Source organism: Camelina sativa, chromosome 2 (genome assembly GCF_000633955.1).
Source record: "Camelina sativa cultivar DH55 chromosome 2, Cs, whole genome shotgun sequence".
Lineage (NCBI taxonomy): Eukaryota > Viridiplantae > Streptophyta > Magnoliopsida > Brassicales > Brassicaceae > Camelina > Camelina sativa.
Genome location: NC_025686.1, coordinates 2,730,565 through 2,747,890, shown reverse-complemented (window position 1 = coordinate 2,747,890; position 17,326 = coordinate 2,730,565). Strand labels below are relative to the sequence as shown.

General features: G+C 37.0%; 7 protein-coding genes across 12 annotated transcripts; 6 read left to right on the top strand and 1 right to left on the bottom strand.

The window, feature by feature from the left end:
* Positions 16 to 2,045, top strand: LOC104715682 (adrenodoxin-like protein 1, mitochondrial). Its single transcript, XM_019229666.1, has 8 exons — positions 16 to 251; positions 337 to 437; positions 578 to 645; positions 1,164 to 1,276; positions 1,388 to 1,494; positions 1,606 to 1,655; positions 1,732 to 1,814; positions 1,907 to 2,045. Exons 2-8 carry the CDS (start codon positions 380 to 382, stop codon positions 2,043 to 2,045), a joined length of 618 nt encoding a protein of 205 aa, XP_019085211.1. The 5' UTR covers positions 16 to 251; positions 337 to 379.
* On the top strand, positions 2,954 to 4,357 carry LOC104715610 (cell division cycle protein 123 homolog). Its single transcript, XM_010433005.2, has one exon. It carries the CDS (start codon positions 3,046 to 3,048, stop codon positions 4,042 to 4,044), a length of 999 nt encoding a protein of 332 aa, XP_010431307.1. The 5' UTR covers positions 2,954 to 3,045; the 3' UTR covers positions 4,045 to 4,357.
* On the top strand, positions 4,464 to 6,657 carry LOC104715620 (adrenodoxin-like protein 1, mitochondrial). 3 transcript variants are annotated; one of them, XM_010433024.2, is made up of 8 exons: positions 4,464 to 4,699; positions 4,802 to 4,885; positions 5,026 to 5,093; positions 5,612 to 5,724; positions 5,836 to 5,942; positions 6,054 to 6,103; positions 6,180 to 6,262; positions 6,355 to 6,657. In XM_010433024.2, exons 2-8 carry the CDS (start codon positions 4,828 to 4,830, stop codon positions 6,467 to 6,469), a joined length of 594 nt encoding a protein of 197 aa, XP_010431326.1. In that variant the 5' UTR covers positions 4,464 to 4,699; positions 4,802 to 4,827; the 3' UTR covers positions 6,470 to 6,657. The 3 variants fall into 3 exon arrangements, with proteins under 3 accessions (XP_010431326.1, XP_010431320.1, XP_010431315.1); XM_010433018.2 differs by having other exon boundaries at positions 4,795 to 4,885; XM_010433013.2 differs by having other exon boundaries at positions 4,785 to 4,885.
* LOC104715692 (F-box protein SKIP19-like) lies at positions 6,698 to 17,254 on the bottom strand. Of its 4 annotated transcripts, XM_010433091.2 has the most exons (4): positions 16,994 to 17,254; positions 12,134 to 12,270; positions 11,326 to 11,926; positions 6,698 to 6,876 (listed from the first exon to the last, which is right to left on the bottom strand). In XM_010433091.2, the coding sequence occupies exons 1-4, from the start codon at positions 17,180 to 17,182 to the stop codon at positions 6,865 to 6,867; spliced, it is 939 nt and encodes a 312-aa protein (XP_010431393.1). In that variant the 5' UTR covers positions 17,183 to 17,254; the 3' UTR covers positions 6,698 to 6,864. The 4 variants fall into 4 exon arrangements, with proteins under 4 accessions (XP_010431393.1, XP_019089282.1, XP_010431388.1 ...); XM_019233737.1 differs by lacking the exons at positions 11,326 to 11,926; positions 12,134 to 12,270 and adding an exon at positions 16,026 to 16,649 and having other exon boundaries at positions 6,698 to 6,853; positions 16,857 to 17,254; XM_010433086.2 differs by lacking the exon at positions 6,698 to 6,876 and having other exon boundaries at positions 11,145 to 11,926.
* Positions 7,403 to 13,529, top strand: LOC104715652 (cell division cycle protein 123 homolog). The gene is made up of 2 exons (XM_010433047.1): positions 7,403 to 7,578; positions 12,302 to 13,529. Exons 1-2 carry the CDS (start codon positions 7,495 to 7,497, stop codon positions 13,214 to 13,216), a joined length of 999 nt encoding a protein of 332 aa, XP_010431349.1. The 5' UTR covers positions 7,403 to 7,494; the 3' UTR covers positions 13,217 to 13,529.
* Positions 8,929 to 11,100, top strand: LOC104715636 (adrenodoxin-like protein 1, mitochondrial). Its single transcript, XM_010433029.2, has 8 exons — positions 8,929 to 9,148; positions 9,234 to 9,334; positions 9,475 to 9,542; positions 10,061 to 10,173; positions 10,285 to 10,391; positions 10,503 to 10,552; positions 10,629 to 10,711; positions 10,804 to 11,100. The coding sequence occupies exons 2-8, from the start codon at positions 9,277 to 9,279 to the stop codon at positions 10,916 to 10,918; spliced, it is 594 nt and encodes a 197-aa protein (XP_010431331.1). The 5' UTR covers positions 8,929 to 9,148; positions 9,234 to 9,276; the 3' UTR covers positions 10,919 to 11,100.
* Positions 13,652 to 15,823, top strand: LOC104715660 (adrenodoxin-like protein 1, mitochondrial). Its single transcript, XM_010433055.2, has 8 exons — positions 13,652 to 13,871; positions 13,957 to 14,057; positions 14,198 to 14,265; positions 14,784 to 14,896; positions 15,008 to 15,114; positions 15,226 to 15,275; positions 15,352 to 15,434; positions 15,527 to 15,823. Exons 2-8 carry the CDS (start codon positions 14,000 to 14,002, stop codon positions 15,639 to 15,641), a joined length of 594 nt encoding a protein of 197 aa, XP_010431357.1. The 5' UTR covers positions 13,652 to 13,871; positions 13,957 to 13,999; the 3' UTR covers positions 15,642 to 15,823.

Here is a 17,326-nt window from a genome sequence, read left to right as displayed (position 1 = left end):
TAAGATCTAATAAAAGATTGAAGAACATTTGAGATTCCTGAGGTCCTCTGTGTTCTTTATATAACAGTAATAACACAAAGCCCTCTCTTTCTTCAAACTTAAGATTGATCTCTTCTTCGTTTGTGATCTTCGAAAAGTGAATGGCTTTTTCTTCCCTCAATTAATCTCTACGATAAATTTTCAATTTTTTTCATTTGCGGCCCAAGTTTGGATTTTTATGCATAAATTTTAATCTCAAGATAATTAGATTGGTGCGTTTGGTACTCTTTTCAGCTTTATTGCATTCTGGGTTTGCCTCGTTTTTGTGTCGCACTCAAAATTAGGTTTAAATTTCAGCTCTTTGAAGGTTTCAGCTAATTCTCAAAGGCGGCAGTGAACGATGTTAGGTCATAGAATCTCAAGATTCGGGTCTGCCATTGTTAAACAGCTCGCAAGAGGTATATGTGCTTCAAATTGATACGTTTGCTATATGAAGTTTCTAATCTCACTTCGATTTCAAAATGCGTATGCGTATTAGAGTCCTTCATACAATGCTGCCTTAAGATTTTGCTGCTCTGTATATTTCTTGTTTTGGCAGAGGGATATATATCAACACTTGGGAGAAGGAATCTACAACGGTCGTATGGCCACTACTTGCCGTCTTTGGTTTGTCTGAGCTTGTTCTCGATTTCTTATACTCGGTTACACTTTGCATTTGCAGACATGATTTGTGTTACTTGATGTATAGACACTGATTAAAACTTAGAATAGGGTTCTTTGTTAGAGAATCACCATATTATATGGCTAGGTAGAAGCTTGTGTTAGTAATAAGTCTTAAAGAATGTCATAAATGATTTCAGAAGAGCGAAATGTAGCTTTTCTACCCTTGTTTGGTGTTAGATGAATCATTACGTGACAATTTTAATGCGTTCAGTTATATACATGGATTCATACTATGCTGAATGAGAGTTGATTCAGGAATCAATAGAAAGAGTCCTGTGTTTAGTTATGCTCAAAGGCCTAGATGCTGTAAGATTTCATGGTTGAGAAATTGGGTGGTTTGTCTATGGTTGGTTATTATCCGTTTGAATTTACAACAAATCTGGGTTTTGTCAATCATACGGTTTCTCTTTTAGTTTCCTCGATGATGATGTTGAATCTTTCCCATTTCTTCTTTTCAAAAGCCAATAGTACAGAGGCAAACTAGGACTTCTCAAGAAGCATTCTTCTTGAAGAACCATAGGTTTTATACTGCTTCAGCTACTTCCTCTGAGCAGGGTGACGAAGAAACTGAAAAGTAAGTTTATTCTCAATTCTTCAATATAGAAATGTGCACATCGAGAATGTATTCCTTCAGGATTGAAGTAATATATGAGCCTGATACTTCTCAAAATCTTGTTTTTTAAAGGATAACCATTATCTTCGTCGATAAAGATGGAGAGGAAATCCCTGTTAAAGTCCCTATTGGAATGTCAGTGCTCGAAGCTGCTCATGAAAATGATATAGACCTTGAAGGCACAGACTTCTCTTCTCATTTCTCCATTGCTTCTTCTTATAACTAATGTTTGTAAGATTGGCCCCTTTATCGAATTGAGAAGTCACAGACTGTTTTTAATTTATCTCCAGGGGCTTGTGAGGCTTCTCTAGCGTGTTCAACGTGTCACGTGATCGTGATGGTACACAAATAGATCATGCTCTATTCTTCTAAAAACCAGGATTTTGCTGATAAAGTAACTTAAATTGTATTTACAGGACACAGAATATTACAACAAACTTGAAGAACCAACAGATGAAGAGAATGATATGCTTGATCTTGCTTTTGGGCTTACAGAAACGTAAATTTCTTTGTACTTAAGAAAGAAATGGTAGCTTGATCTGTTTACATGTTTATATGAAAGTATCAAATGTTCCCTGAACAATGTTTCAGGTCACGACTCGGATGCCAAGTCATTGCAAGCCCAGAGCTAGATGGTGTCCGTTTGGCCATTCCGTCAGCCACAAGAAATTTCGCAGTTGATGGATTTGTTCCAAANGTCATCAATTTCTTGCAATTTCTCAATATATAATTTATTATCCAAGCAAATAGATAATTTCATACATACATTTGTTAAAGTCTTAATTTGCCCCTCTTTATCAAACATACCAAAGTAAACATCACCACAAAGAAAAATATATTATTATTGGATAAAAATCTTAAAATGAAATTATTATAATTGCCAATTATAAAAGAAACTTTCTCAATGTCTTGGTCTTGTAATTCAAAATCAATCTTCTTGGTAGACTTGCCTTGCAACGTCCGCATTTCTCTAACGTTTACTAGTTGACCAAGCATGTTAAAAAGTAATATTTCCAATCACTAATACAGTAGAACCTCTATAAATTAATACTCGGTAAATTAATAATGTCTATAAATTAATAAATTTCTCTGGTCCCAAGTTGGGACTAGTGTAATTTTGGACACTATTTGACAATATAATAAAATAATATTTTTTTTGAAATTCCTTTGTAAATATATGGTCTCATCAATAATATAAATTAATAATTATATAAAATTATCTAAATATATGTATATATCTACATATTAATTTTTATTAGAATTCATTTTTAATATCTTTACTATATAAAAATCTTTGAGTGATATCTTCAAAACATGATAATTGTTATTTTCATTGTAACTGATTTTATAAAAATATTAGTTATAAAGATTAAATCTTATTTTTAATATTTTTTTACCAAATTAGGAAAGTCTTTCTATAAATTAATAATTATTAATTTATCGATAAATTAAAACCTCTATAAATTAATAAAATTTTATGGTCCCGACTTTATTAATTTATAGAGGTTTTACTGTATAACTTAAATATTTAACCAGAAGTGTTATGTGGGCCTTTTCAGGCTCAATACATACGGCCCATTAAAAGATTTCTCTAGCAACAAAACCCTAATCTATTTTCAATTTTTCACACTCACCGCCAGAGATCATCATCATCGTCTTCAAAACAAAACCCTAAAACCTCCCCATCAACGCCGGCGGAAGAAACAATTTGTGTCATTCACAGTCCCGCGATGAAGGAGGAAGAAGTAAATCGATGCCAGATTCAGAACTGGTATCCAAAATTCAGATCCATAACCATTAGAACCAAATTTCACCAGCTTCCAGAGTCGTTCATCAGCTACCTCACCGATGATTCTGGTCCGTTTCTTCTCCCTGAATCCGTAACAAACGAAGACGCGATGCCCAATAGAGTCCACAATTTCGAAGAAGAAGATGATTTCCAAGTCTCCGAAGGTTCAGATAACGAAGCAGAGACGCCATTGAATCCCCCATCGTTTCCACAACTCGAAATCGAGATCATGGAATCAATCGAAACCCTAGGCGGTACAGTTTTACCGAAGCTGAATTGGAGTGCACCAAAGGATGCAGCTTGGATTAGCCCATCACAGAATCTTAGCTGTACTTGTTTCAATGAGATTGCTCTCTTGTTTCGTTCTTCGGATTCGTTGGTTCATGATCTCTTCAATGCTTATGATTCGTGTAGTGACAAAGTCTCTTCGAGACCAGAAAGTTTCTACCTTGCGTTGAGAAAATGGTACCCTTCTTTGAAGCCTGAGATGGAGTTTAGATGCTTTGTGAAATCAAACGAGCTTGTTGGGATTTCCCAGCGTGAGGTAACTACGTTTTACCCTATTCTTCTCAGTGAGAAGGACTTGCTCAAGGGGTTGATTGAAGAGTTCTTTGATGATAAGATTAGGTTGGAGTTTGAATCAGAGAATTACACTTTTGATGTTTATGTGACAAAGGAGAGAAGGGTTAAGCTAATAGATTTCAATACTTGGTGTGGTTCTACTTTGCCGTTGATGTTTACGTGGGAAGAACTTGAGAAGATTCATTATGGAGAATGTGATGATGAATTGGAACTGAGGATTGTTGAGAGCCGTCGTAGTGTGCTTCCTGGTTTGAAAACAGCTGTTCCTTATGATTATCTTGATGTGAGTTCTGGTAGTGGTTGGGATGAGGTTTTTAAGAAAGCTGAAGAGGAGCTTCGGAATGAGAGTTTTGGATGAAGTTGCTTGAGCTTTTTGGTCGAAGCAGAAGTGCTATTACAAAAGAACTTGAGAGTTCTCAGTGAAGCAAGAAGACTTGCTAGATTCTTGGGTCTATTTGAAGACTAGACAATAAGTGGTTTGTTCCATTGTTGTTGTGCAACGGTTTAGATTTCGACGTTGGAACTTTGATGTGTCTCTTCTTCTCATAAGATTATCTCTTGTAGACTGTTTTTTTGTCTTGGTAATTGTTTTTTTTGTGTTGAGACTTCAGAGGCAAATTGTTCTGATTGGTTTCTGGTTTATCAAATAATCTTACATGAATGTTGCATTAGTTGTTTGGGTCAGACCGGTACAATCCGGTTTGGTTTGAGAAATTGTCCAAATTGAAAAGAACAAAAATACAAGGAGGAGAAAAAAGGGTTTAAGATCTAATAAAAGATTGAAGAACATTTGAGATTCCTGAGGTCCTCTGTGTTCTTTATATAACAGTAATAACACAAAGCCCTCTCTTTCTTCAAACTTAAGATTGATCTCTTCTTCGTTTGTGATCTTCGAAAAGTGAATGGCTTTTTCTTCCCTCAATTAATCTCTACGATAAATTTTCAATTTTTTTCATTTGCGGCCCAAGTTTGGATTTTTATGCATAAATTTTAATCTCAAGATAATTAGATTGGTGCGTTTGGTACTCTTTTCAGCTTTATTGCATTCTGGGTTTGCCTCGTTTTTGTGTCGCACTCAAAATTAGGTTTAAATTTCAGCTCTTTGAAGGTTTCAGCTAATTCTCAAAGGCGGCAGTGAACGATGTTAGGTCATAGAATCTCAAGATTCGGGTCTGCCATTGTTAAACAGCTCGCAAGAGGTATATGTGCTTCAAATTGATACGTTTGCTATATGAAGTTTCTAATCTCACTTCGATTTCAAAATGCGTATGCGTATTAGAGTCCTTCATACAATGCTGCCTTAAGATTTTGCTGCTCTGTATATTTCTTGTTTTGGCAGAGGGATATATATCAACACTTGGGAGAAGGAATCTACAACGGTCGTATGGCCACTACTTGCCGTCTTTGGTTTGTCTGAGCTTGTTCTCGATTTCTTATACTCGGTTACACTTTGCATTTGCAGACATGATTTGTGTTACTTGATGTATAGACACTGATTAAAACTTAGAATAGGGTTCTTTGTTAGAGAATCACCATATTATATGGCTAGGTAGAAGCTTGTGTTAGTAATAAGTCTTAAAGAATGTCATAAATGATTTCAGAAGAGCGAAATGTAGCTTTTCTACCCTTGTTTGGTGTTAGATGAATCATTACGTGACAATTTTAATGCGTTCAGTTATATACATGGATTCATACTATGCTGAATGAGAGTTGATTCAGGAATCAATAGAAAGAGTCCTGTGTTTAGTTATGCTCAAAGGCCTAGATGCTGTAAGATTTCATGGTTGAGAAATTGGGTGGTTTGTCTATGGTTGGTTATTATCCGTTTGAATTTACAACAAATCTGGGTTTTGTCAATCATACGGTTTCTCTTTTAGTTTCCTCGATGATGATGTTGAATCTTTCCCATTTCTTCTTTTCAAAAGCCAATAGTACAGAGGCAAACTAGGACTTCTCAAGAAGCATTCTTCTTGAAGAACCATAGGTTTTATACTGCTTCAGCTACTTCCTCTGAGCAGGGTGACGAAGAAACTGAAAAGTAAGTTTATTCTCAATTCTTCAATATAGAAATGTGCACATCGAGAATGTATTCCTTCAGGATTGAAGTAATATATGAGCCTGATACTTCTCAAAATCTTGTTTTTTAAAGGATAACCATTATCTTCGTCGATAAAGATGGAGAGGAAATCCCTGTTAAAGTCCCTATTGGAATGTCAGTGCTCGAAGCTGCTCATGAAAATGATATAGACCTTGAAGGCACAGACTTCTCTTCTCATTTCTCCATTGCTTCTTCTTATAACTAATGTTTGTAAGATTGGCCCCTTTATCGAATTGAGAAGTCACAGACTGTTTTTAATTTATCTCCAGGGGCTTGTGAGGCTTCTCTAGCGTGTTCAACGTGTCACGTGATCGTGATGGTACACAAATAGATCATGCTCTATTCTTCTAAAAACCAGGATTTTGCTGATAAAGTAACTTAAATTGTATTTACAGGACACAGAATATTACAACAAACTTGAAGAACCAACAGATGAAGAGAATGATATGCTTGATCTTGCTTTTGGGCTTACAGAAACGTAAATTTCTTTGTACTTAAGAAAGAAATGGTAGCTTGATCTGTTTACATGTTTATATGAAAGTATCAAATGTTCCCTGAACAATGTTTCAGGTCACGACTCGGATGCCAAGTCATTGCAAGCCCAGAGCTAGATGGTGTCCGTTTGGCCATTCCGTCAGCCACAAGAAATTTCGCAGTTGATGGATTTGTTCCAAAACCTCATTAGTCTTCGCAGAGAGTGTTCTACATGAGGCATCAAAGATTCATGTTTCTATTAGAGTGTTGATGATTGTTTTACTGAGAGGAAACAGTATGCTTAGATATTTTAGTTTCGATGATTTGGCATTTCTTGTTGTTGTCTGAGTTTTAAACAGAACAAGCTTTAAGCAAAACACAAGGCTTGCTTTCTTTTAATATTGCAGAATAAACTCAAAAAATTTAGACAAAAGGAAGATAATCAAATCACCATCTCTGAAACTTTTCTTGAGTTTAGAAGTCTTACAAAGACAAACAGAAAAAGACATCAATACTAAAGGTTACATACCACAAGGACAAATAAACTCCATTGAATCTATGAGCATAAGTTTGAAAAGATATCACCTGCGTGAATCTCTGGTGCGTCTAGAAAAGCATGTCATCGTAATAATCANTGACAATATAATAAAATAATATTTTTTTTGAAATTCCTTTGTAAATATATGGTCTCATCAATAATATAAATTAATAATTATATAAAATTATCTAAATATATGTATATATCTACATATTAATTTTTATTAGAATTCATTTTTAATATCTTTACTATATAAAAATCTTTGAGTGATATCTTCAAAACATGATAATTGTTATTTTCATTGTAACTGATTTTATAAAAATATTAGTTATAAAGATTAAATCTTATTTTTAATATTTTTTTACCAAATTAGGAAAGTCTTTCTATAAATTAATAATTATTAATTTATCGATAAATTAAAACCTCTATAAATTAATAAAATTTCATGGTCCCGACTTTATTAATTTATAGAGGTTTTACTGTATAACTTAAATATTTAACCAGAAGTGTTATGTGGGCCTTTTCAGGCTCAATACATACGGCCCATTAAAAGATTTCTCTAGCAACAAAACCCTAATCTATTTTCAATTTTTCACACTCACCGCCAGAGATCATCATCATCGTCTTCAAAACAAAACCCTAAAACCTCCCCATCAACGCCGGCGGAAGAAACAATTTGTGTCATTCACAGTCCCGCGATGAAGGAGGAAGAAGTAAATCGATGCCAGATTCAGAACTGGTATCCAAAATTCAGATCCATAACCATTAGAACCAAATTTCACCAGCTTCCAGAGTCGTTCATCAGCTACCTCACCGATGATTCTGGTCCGTTTCTTCTCCCTGAATCCGTAACAAACGAAGACGCGATGCCCAATAGAGTCCACAATTTCGAAGAAGAAGATGATTTCCAAGTCTCCGAAGGTTCAGATAACGAAGCAGAGACGCCATTGAATCCCCCATCGTTTCCACAACTCGAAATCGAGATCATGGAATCAATCGAAACCCTAGGCGGTACAGTTTTACCGAAGCTGAATTGGAGTGCACCAAAGGATGCAGCTTGGATTAGCCCATCACAGAATCTTAGCTGTACTTGTTTCAATGAGATTGCTCTCTTGTTTCGTTCTTCGGATTCGTTGGTTCATGATCTCTTCAATGCTTATGATTCGTGTAGTGACAAAGTCTCTTCGAGACCAGAAAGTTTCTACCTTGCGTTGAGAAAATGGTACCCTTCTTTGAAGCCTGAGATGGAGTTTAGATGCTTTGTGAAATCAAACGAGCTTGTTGGGATTTCCCAGCGTGAGGTAACTACGTTTTACCCTATTCTTCTCAGTGAGAAGGACTTGCTCAAGGGGTTGATTGAAGAGTTCTTTGATGATAAGATTAGGTTGGAGTTTGAATCAGAGAATTACACTTTTGATGTTTATGTGACAAAGGAGAGAAGGGTTAAGCTAATAGATTTCAATACTTGGTGTGGTTCTACTTTGCCGTTGATGTTTACGTGGGAAGAACTTGAGAAGATTCATTATGGAGAATGTGATGATGAATTGGAACTGAGGATTGTTGAGAGCCGTCGTAGTGTGCTTCCTGGTTTGAAAACAGCTGTTCCTTATGATTATCTTGATGTGAGTTCTGGTAGTGGTTGGGATGAGGTTTTTAAGAAAGCTGAAGAGGAGCTTCGGAATGAGAGTTTTGGATGAAGTTGCTTGAGCTTTTTGGTCGAAGCAGAAGTGCTATTACAAAAGAACTTGAGAGTTCTCAGTGAAGCAAGAAGACTTGCTAGATTCTTGGGTCTATTTGAAGACTAGACAATAAGTGGTTTGTTCCATTGTTGTTGTGCAACGGTTTAGATTTCGACGTTGGAACTTTGATGTGTCTCTTCTTCTCATAAGATTATCTCTTGTAGACTGTTTTTTTGTCTTGGTAATTGTTTTTTTTGTGTTGAGACTTCAGAGGCAAATTGTTCTGATTGGTTTCTGGTTTATCAAATAATCTTACATGAATGTTGCATTAGTTGTTTGGGTCAGACCGGTACAATCCGGTTTGGTTTGAGAAATTGTCCAAATTGAAAAGAACAAAAATACAAGGAGGAGAAAAAAGGGTTTAAGATCTAATAAAAGATTGAAGAACATTTGAGATTCCTGAGGTCCTCTGTGTTCTTTATATAACAGTAATAACACAAAGCCCTCTCTTTCTTCAAACTTAAGATTGATCTCTTCTTCGTTTGTGATCTTCGAAAAGTGAATGGCTTTTTCTTCCCTCAATTAATCTCTACGATAAATTTTCAATTTTTTTCATTTGCGGCCCAAGTTTGGATTTTTATGCATAAATTTTAATCTCAAGATAATTAGATTGGTGCGTTTGGTACTCTTTTCAGCTTTATTGCATTCTGGGTTTGCCTCGTTTTTGTGTCGCACTCAAAATTAGGTTTAAATTTCAGCTCTTTGAAGGTTTCAGCTAATTCTCAAAGGCGGCAGTGAACGATGTTAGGTCATAGAATCTCAAGATTCGGGTCTGCCATTGTTAAACAGCTCGCAAGAGGTATATGTGCTTCAAATTGATACGTTTGCTATATGAAGTTTCTAATCTCACTTCGATTTCAAAATGCGTATGCGTATTAGAGTCCTTCATACAATGCTGCCTTAAGATTTTGCTGCTCTGTATATTTCTTGTTTTGGCAGAGGGATATATATCAACACTTGGGAGAAGGAATCTACAACGGTCGTATGGCCACTACTTGCCGTCTTTGGTTTGTCTGAGCTTGTTCTCGATTTCTTATACTCGGTTACACTTTGCATTTGCAGACATGATTTGTGTTACTTGATGTATAGACACTGATTAAAACTTAGAATAGGGTTCTTTGTTAGAGAATCACCATATTATATGGCTAGGTAGAAGCTTGTGTTAGTAATAAGTCTTAAAGAATGTCATAAATGATTTCAGAAGAGCGAAATGTAGCTTTTCTACCCTTGTTTGGTGTTAGATGAATCATTACGTGACAATTTTAATGCGTTCAGTTATATACATGGATTCATACTATGCTGAATGAGAGTTGATTCAGGAATCAATAGAAAGAGTCCTGTGTTTAGTTATGCTCAAAGGCCTAGATGCTGTAAGATTTCATGGTTGAGAAATTGGGTGGTTTGTCTATGGTTGGTTATTATCCGTTTGAATTTACAACAAATCTGGGTTTTGTCAATCATACGGTTTCTCTTTTAGTTTCCTCGATGATGATGTTGAATCTTTCCCATTTCTTCTTTTCAAAAGCCAATAGTACAGAGGCAAACTAGGACTTCTCAAGAAGCATTCTTCTTGAAGAACCATAGGTTTTATACTGCTTCAGCTACTTCCTCTGAGCAGGGTGACGAAGAAACTGAAAAGTAAGTTTATTCTCAATTCTTCAATATAGAAATGTGCACATCGAGAATGTATTCCTTCAGGATTGAAGTAATATATGAGCCTGATACTTCTCAAAATCTTGTTTTTTAAAGGATAACCATTATCTTCGTCGATAAAGATGGAGAGGAAATCCCTGTTAAAGTCCCTATTGGAATGTCAGTGCTCGAAGCTGCTCATGAAAATGATATAGACCTTGAAGGCACAGACTTCTCTTCTCATTTCTCCATTGCTTCTTCTTATAACTAATGTTTGTAAGATTGGCCCCTTTATCGAATTGAGAAGTCACAGACTGTTTTTAATTTATCTCCAGGGGCTTGTGAGGCTTCTCTAGCGTGTTCAACGTGTCACGTGATCGTGATGGTACACAAATAGATCATGCTCTATTCTTCTAAAAACCAGGATTTTGCTGATAAAGTAACTTAAATTGTATTTACAGGACACAGAATATTACAACAAACTTGAAGAACCAACAGATGAAGAGAATGATATGCTTGATCTTGCTTTTGGGCTTACAGAAACGTAAATTTCTTTGTACTTAAGAAAGAAATGGTAGCTTGATCTGTTTACATGTTTATATGAAAGTATCAAATGTTCCCTGAACAATGTTTCAGGTCACGACTCGGATGCCAAGTCATTGCAAGCCCAGAGCTAGATGGTGTCCGTTTGGCCATTCCGTCAGCCACAAGAAATTTCGCAGTTGATGGATTTGTTCCAAAACCTCATTAGTCTTCGCAGAGAGTGTTCTACATGAGGCATCAAAGATTCATGTTTCTATTAGAGTGTTGATGATTGTTTTACTGAGAGGAAACAGTATGCTTAGATATTTTAGTTTCGATGATTTGGCATTTCTTGTTGTTGTCTGAGTTTTAAACAGAACAAGCTTTAAGCAAAACACAAGGCTTGCTTTCTTTTAATATTGCAGAATAAACTCAAAAAATTTAGACAAAAGGAAGATAATCAAATCACCATCTCTGAAACTTTTCTTGAGTTTAGAAGTCTTACAAAGACAAACAGAAAAAGACATCAATACTAAAGGTTACATACCACAAGGACAAATAAACTCCATTGAATCTATGAGCATAAGTTTGAAAAGATATCACCTGCGTGAATCTCTGGTGCGTCTAGAAAAGCATGTCATCGTAATAATCAAACGGGTCATCGTCAGAATGGTCACTAGCACCAGAGAGGTCATAGAAATCATCATACTCATCATCTGACATCAGCTCGATATCAGAGAAGCCATAAGGATATTCATCATCTGACGAACCCATGTCTATAAACGAAGCATCAAATGGGTAATCATGAGTCGAGTCATTAGGGTGTCTCACAACTTTGACCCTCTCACAACACCGTTTCTGCAGATCACCAACAACAAGGTTAACATTGAAACACCGGCGTAAATCAAGATACTCCAGGTTTGAACAACTGTCAAGAATGGCGTTCAAGGCCGTGTCTGATAACCCGTTCCCAAACATCTGGAGATGGCGAAGTCCAGGCATCGTTTCAGCTATCGCTAGAGCATCTTCGTCATTCTCTTTTTGAGGATGCCTGTTTAGCTTCAATGTCTTCATCTTCAGGCAAGACTGGCCTATAACTTTCAAAGACTCTCCTGACAATGAGCCGTATGACACCTCGAGGTCTTCAAGCAGTGGAAGTTTCACAACTGCTTCAACAAATCCATCGTCTGTTATATAAGAGCACCTTTTAAGTCTCAAGCTTCTCAGATTACTCGACCTGCATATAATTATTGTGTTTAACACAATCATAAGAGTGAGACACAACACAAGATCCTCCAATTTCCCCAATTCTCACAAGGACCATTTCTAACCCTAACGACTTCAAATCAAATCAACCTCAAATCTCTACACAAGAATTGAAAATTTCCTCTTGAAGAAAATAAAAAAATTGGGCGAGATTTTGAGTTACAGGGAGGGAGAGAACCTATCGGCGATGTAATTGAGGAGATCATCAGTAGCGAAGTACCAAAGATCAATCTCAACCAAGCCTCCTTGGCTACGATCAACTGCATGACGGCACATGATCTCGAGATCGCATTCCATGTCTTCCGAGTTATGCATGTCAATTTTACGCCACATGGAANAATTTCACCAGCTTCCAGAGTCGTTCATCAGCTACCTCACCGATGATTCTGGTCCGTTTCTTCTCCCTGAATCCGTAACAAACGAAGACGCGATGCCCAATAGAGTCCACAATTTCGAAGAAGAAGATGATTTCCAAGTCTCCGAAGGTTCAGATAACGAAGCAGAGACGCCATTGAATCCCCCATCGTTTCCACAACTCGAAATCGAGATCATGGAATCAATCGAAACCCTAGGCGGTACAGTTTTACCGAAGCTGAATTGGAGTGCACCAAAGGATGCAGCTTGGATTAGCCCATCACAGAATCTTAGCTGTACTTGTTTCAATGAGATTGCTCTCTTGTTTCGTTCTTCGGATTCGTTGGTTCATGATCTCTTCAATGCTTATGATTCGTGTAGTGACAAAGTCTCTTCGAGACCAGAAAGTTTCTACCTTGCGTTGAGAAAATGGTACCCTTCTTTGAAGCCTGAGATGGAGTTTAGATGCTTTGTGAAATCAAACGAGCTTGTTGGGATTTCCCAGCGTGAGGTAACTACGTTTTACCCTATTCTTCTCAGTGAGAAGGACTTGCTCAAGGGGTTGATTGAAGAGTTCTTTGATGATAAGATTAGGTTGGAGTTTGAATCAGAGAATTACACTTTTGATGTTTATGTGACAAAGGAGAGAAGGGTTAAGCTAATAGATTTCAATACTTGGTGTGGTTCTACTTTGCCGTTGATGTTTACGTGGGAAGAACTTGAGAAGATTCATTATGGAGAATGTGATGATGAATTGGAACTGAGGATTGTTGAGAGCCGTCGTAGTGTGCTTCCTGGTTTGAAAACAGCTGTTCCTTATGATTATCTTGATGTGAGTTCTGGTAGTGGTTGGGATGAGGTTTTTAAGAAAGCTGAAGAGGAGCTTCGGAATGAGAGTTTTGGATGAAGTTGCTTGAGCTTTTTGGTCGAAGCAGAAGTGCTATTACAAAAGAACTTGAGAGTTCTCAGTGAAGCAAGAAGACTTGCTAGATTCTTGGGTCTATTTGAAGACTAGACAATAAGTGGTTTGTTCCATTGTTGTTGTGCAACGGTTTAGATTTCGACGTTGGAACTTTGATGTGTCTCTTCTTCTCATAAGATTATCTCTTGTAGACTGTTTTTTTGTCTTGGTAATTGTTTTTTTTGTGTTGAGACTTCAGAGGCAAATTGTTCTGATTGGTTTCTGGTTTATCAAATAATCTTACATGAATGTTGCATTAGTTGTTTGGGTCAGACCGGTACAATCCGGTTTGGTTTGAGAAATTGTCCAAATTGAAAAGAACAAAAATACAAGGAGGAGAAAAAAGGGTTTAAGATCTAATAAAAGATTGAAGAACATTTGAGATTCCTGAGGTCCTCTGTGTTCTTTATATAACAGTAATAACACAAAGCCCTCTCTTTCTTCAAACTTAAGATTGATCTCTTCTTCGTTTGTGATCTTCGAAAAGTGAATGGCTTTTTCTTCCCTCAATTAATCTCTACGATAAATTTTCAATTTTTTTCATTTGCGGCCCAAGTTTGGATTTTTATGCATAAATTTTAATCTCAAGATAATTAGATTGGTGCGTTTGGTACTCTTTTCAGCTTTATTGCATTCTGGGTTTGCCTCGTTTTTGTGTCGCACTCAAAATTAGGTTTAAATTTCAGCTCTTTGAAGGTTTCAGCTAATTCTCAAAGGCGGCAGTGAACGATGTTAGGTCATAGAATCTCAAGATTCGGGTCTGCCATTGTTAAACAGCTCGCAAGAGGTATATGTGCTTCAAATTGATACGTTTGCTATATGAAGTTTCTAATCTCACTTCGATTTCAAAATGCGTATGCGTATTAGAGTCCTTCATACAATGCTGCCTTAAGATTTTGCTGCTCTGTATATTTCTTGTTTTGGCAGAGGGATATATATCAACACTTGGGAGAAGGAATCTACAACGGTCGTATGGCCACTACTTGCCGTCTTTGGTTTGTCTGAGCTTGTTCTCGATTTCTTATACTCGGTTACACTTTGCATTTGCAGACATGATTTGTGTTACTTGATGTATAGACACTGATTAAAACTTAGAATAGGGTTCTTTGTTAGAGAATCACCATATTATATGGCTAGGTAGAAGCTTGTGTTAGTAATAAGTCTTAAAGAATGTCATAAATGATTTCAGAAGAGCGAAATGTAGCTTTTCTACCCTTGTTTGGTGTTAGATGAATCATTACGTGACAATTTTAATGCGTTCAGTTATATACATGGATTCATACTATGCTGAATGAGAGTTGATTCAGGAATCAATAGAAAGAGTCCTGTGTTTAGTTATGCTCAAAGGCCTAGATGCTGTAAGATTTCATGGTTGAGAAATTGGGTGGTTTGTCTATGGTTGGTTATTATCCGTTTGAATTTACAACAAATCTGGGTTTTGTCAATCATACGGTTTCTCTTTTAGTTTCCTCGATGATGATGTTGAATCTTTCCCATTTCTTCTTTTCAAAAGCCAATAGTACAGAGGCAAACTAGGACTTCTCAAGAAGCATTCTTCTTGAAGAACCATAGGTTTTATACTGCTTCAGCTACTTCCTCTGAGCAGGGTGACGAAGAAACTGAAAAGTAAGTTTATTCTCAATTCTTCAATATAGAAATGTGCACATCGAGAATGTATTCCTTCAGGATTGAAGTAATATATGAGCCTGATACTTCTCAAAATCTTGTTTTTTAAAGGATAACCATTATCTTCGTCGATAAAGATGGAGAGGAAATCCCTGTTAAAGTCCCTATTGGAATGTCAGTGCTCGAAGCTGCTCATGAAAATGATATAGACCTTGAAGGCACAGACTTCTCTTCTCATTTCTCCATTGCTTCTTCTTATAACTAATGTTTGTAAGATTGGCCCCTTTATCGAATTGAGAAGTCACAGACTGTTTTTAATTTATCTCCAGGGGCTTGTGAGGCTTCTCTAGCGTGTTCAACGTGTCACGTGATCGTGATGGTACACAAATAGATCATGCTCTATTCTTCTAAAAACCAGGATTTTGCTGATAAAGTAACTTAAATTGTATTTACAGGACACAGAATATTACAACAAACTTGAAGAACCAACAGATGAAGAGAATGATATGCTTGATCTTGCTTTTGGGCTTACAGAAACGTAAATTTCTTTGTACTTAAGAAAGAAATGGTAGCTTGATCTGTTTACATGTTTATATGAAAGTATCAAATGTTCCCTGAACAATGTTTCAGGTCACGACTCGGATGCCAAGTCATTGCAAGCCCAGAGCTAGATGGTGTCCGTTTGGCCATTCCGTCAGCCACAAGAAATTTCGCAGTTGATGGATTTGTTCCAAAACCTCATTAGTCTTCGCAGAGAGTGTTCTACATGAGGCATCAAAGATTCATGTTTCTATTAGAGTGTTGATGATTGTTTTACTGAGAGGAAACAGTATGCTTAGATATTTTAGTTTCGATGATTTGGCATTTCTTGTTGTTGTCTGAGTTTTAAACAGAACAAGCTTTAAGCAAAACACAAGGCTTGCTTTCTTTTAATATTGCAGAATAAACTCAAAAAATTTAGACAAAAGGAAGATAATCAAATCACCATCTCTGAAACTTTTCTTGAGTTTAGAAGTCTTACAAAGACAAACAGAAAAAGACATCAATACTAAAGGTTACATACCACAAGGACAAATAAACTCCATTGAATCTATGAGCATAAGTTTGAAAAGATATCACCTGCGTGAATCTCTGGTGCGTCTAGAAAAGCATGTCATCGTAATAATCAAACGGGTCATCGTCAGAATGGTCACTAGCACCAGAGAGGTCATAGAAATCATCATACTCATCATCTGACATCAGCTCGATATCAGAGAAGCCATAAGGATATTCATCATCTGACGAACCCATGTCTATAAACGAAGCATCAAATGGGTAATCATGAGTCGAGTCATTAGGGTGTCTCACAACTTTGACCCTCTCACAACACCGTTTCTGCAGATCACCAACAACAAGGTTAACATTGAAACACCGGCGTAAATCAAGATACTCCAGGTTTGAACAACTGTCAAGAATGGCGTTCAAGGCCGTGTCTGATAACCCGTTCCCAAACATCTGGAGATGGCGAAGTCCAGGCATCGTTTCAGCTATCGCTAGAGCATCTTCGTCATTCTCTTTTTGAGGATGCCTGTTTAGCTTCAATGTCTTCATCTTCAGGCAAGACTGGCCTATAACTTTCAAAGACTCTCCTGACAATGAGCCGTATGACACCTCGAGGTCTTCAAGCAGTGGAAGTTTCACAACTGCTTCAACAAATCCATCGTCTGTTATATAAGAGCACCTTTTAAGTCTCAAGCTTCTCAGATTACTCGACCTGCATATAATTATTGTGTTTAACACAATCATAAGAGTGAGACACAACACAAGATCCTCCAATTTCCCCAATTCTCACAAGGACCATTTCTAACCCTAACGACTTCAAATCAAATCAACCTCAAATCTCTACACAAGAATTGAAAATTTCCTCTTGAAGAAAATAAAAAAATTGGGCGAGATTTTGAGTTACAGGGAGGGAGAGAACCTATCGGCGATGTAATTGAGGAGATCATCAGTAGCGAAGTACCAAAGATCAATCTCAACCAAGCCTCCTTGGCTACGATCAACTGCATGACGGCACATGATCTCGAGATCGCATTCCATGTCTTCCGAGTTATGCATGTCAATTTTACGCCACATGGAAGGGTCTTTACAAACGCGACGCCACGATCTGCAAACTTTCTGAGCGTTCTCCAGTATCTCAATCGCGCCAAGACGGTGGAGGATCGATGATATCAGTTCCGGCGGAAGCTCCGCCCAGTTTCTATATTCTCCGACCTCCATCGCCGGAGGCAAAGACGACGATTCCATTCTTCTTCCTCTTTGGTATCGGAAACGTCACTAAACAAGAGTGTGAAGTTAAAAGGTTTCATCCGTCTCTCTAATTTTGCAACTAGGTCCTCATGGTATCACATTATTTACGAAACTCATTTGGACCAAGCCTACCTAAACTCT

What these genes read in the sequence shown, in the direction of transcription:
- LOC104715610 (XM_010433005.2), top strand. Translation starts at nt 3,046, where the DNA reads ATGAAGGAGGAAGAAGTAAATCGATGCCAGATTCAGAACTGGTATCCA.
- LOC104715620 (XM_010433024.2), top strand. Translation starts at nt 4,828, where the DNA reads ATGTTAGGTCATAGAATCTCAAGATTCGGGTCTGCCATTGTTAAACAG. An exon ending in GGTGACGAAGAAACTGAAAA is followed by an intron (nt 5,725 to 5,835) that starts GTAAGTTTATTC and finishes TGTTTTTTAAAG; the next exon opens with GATAACCATTATCTTCGTCG. An exon ending in GCTTTTGGGCTTACAGAAAC is followed by an intron (nt 6,263 to 6,354) that starts GTAAATTTCTTT and finishes ACAATGTTTCAG; the next exon opens with GTCACGACTCGGATGCCAAG.
- LOC104715652 (XM_010433047.1), top strand. Translation starts at nt 7,495, where the DNA reads ATGAAGGAGGAAGAAGTAAATCGATGCCAGATTCAGAACTGGTATCCA.
- LOC104715636 (XM_010433029.2), top strand. Translation starts at nt 9,277, where the DNA reads ATGTTAGGTCATAGAATCTCAAGATTCGGGTCTGCCATTGTTAAACAG. An exon ending in TGTTAAACAGCTCGCAAGAG is followed by an intron (nt 9,335 to 9,474) that starts GTATATGTGCTT and finishes TTGTTTTGGCAG; the next exon opens with AGGGATATATATCAACACTT. An exon ending in CGTGTCACGTGATCGTGATG is followed by an intron (nt 10,553 to 10,628) that starts GTACACAAATAG and finishes TTGTATTTACAG; the next exon opens with GACACAGAATATTACAACAA.
- LOC104715660 (XM_010433055.2), top strand. Translation starts at nt 14,000, where the DNA reads ATGTTAGGTCATAGAATCTCAAGATTCGGGTCTGCCATTGTTAAACAG. An exon ending in TGTTAAACAGCTCGCAAGAG is followed by an intron (nt 14,058 to 14,197) that starts GTATATGTGCTT and finishes TTGTTTTGGCAG; the next exon opens with AGGGATATATATCAACACTT. An exon ending in GGTGACGAAGAAACTGAAAA is followed by an intron (nt 14,897 to 15,007) that starts GTAAGTTTATTC and finishes TGTTTTTTAAAG; the next exon opens with GATAACCATTATCTTCGTCG.
- LOC104715692 (XM_019233737.1), bottom strand. Translation starts at nt 17,182, where the DNA reads ATGGAATCGTCGTCTTTGCCTCCGGCGATGGAGGTCGGAGAATATAGA. An exon ending in CTCAATTACATCGCCGATAG is followed by an intron (nt 16,650 to 16,856) that starts GTTCTCTCCCTC and finishes AATTATATGCAG; the next exon opens with GTCGAGTAATCTGAGAAGCT.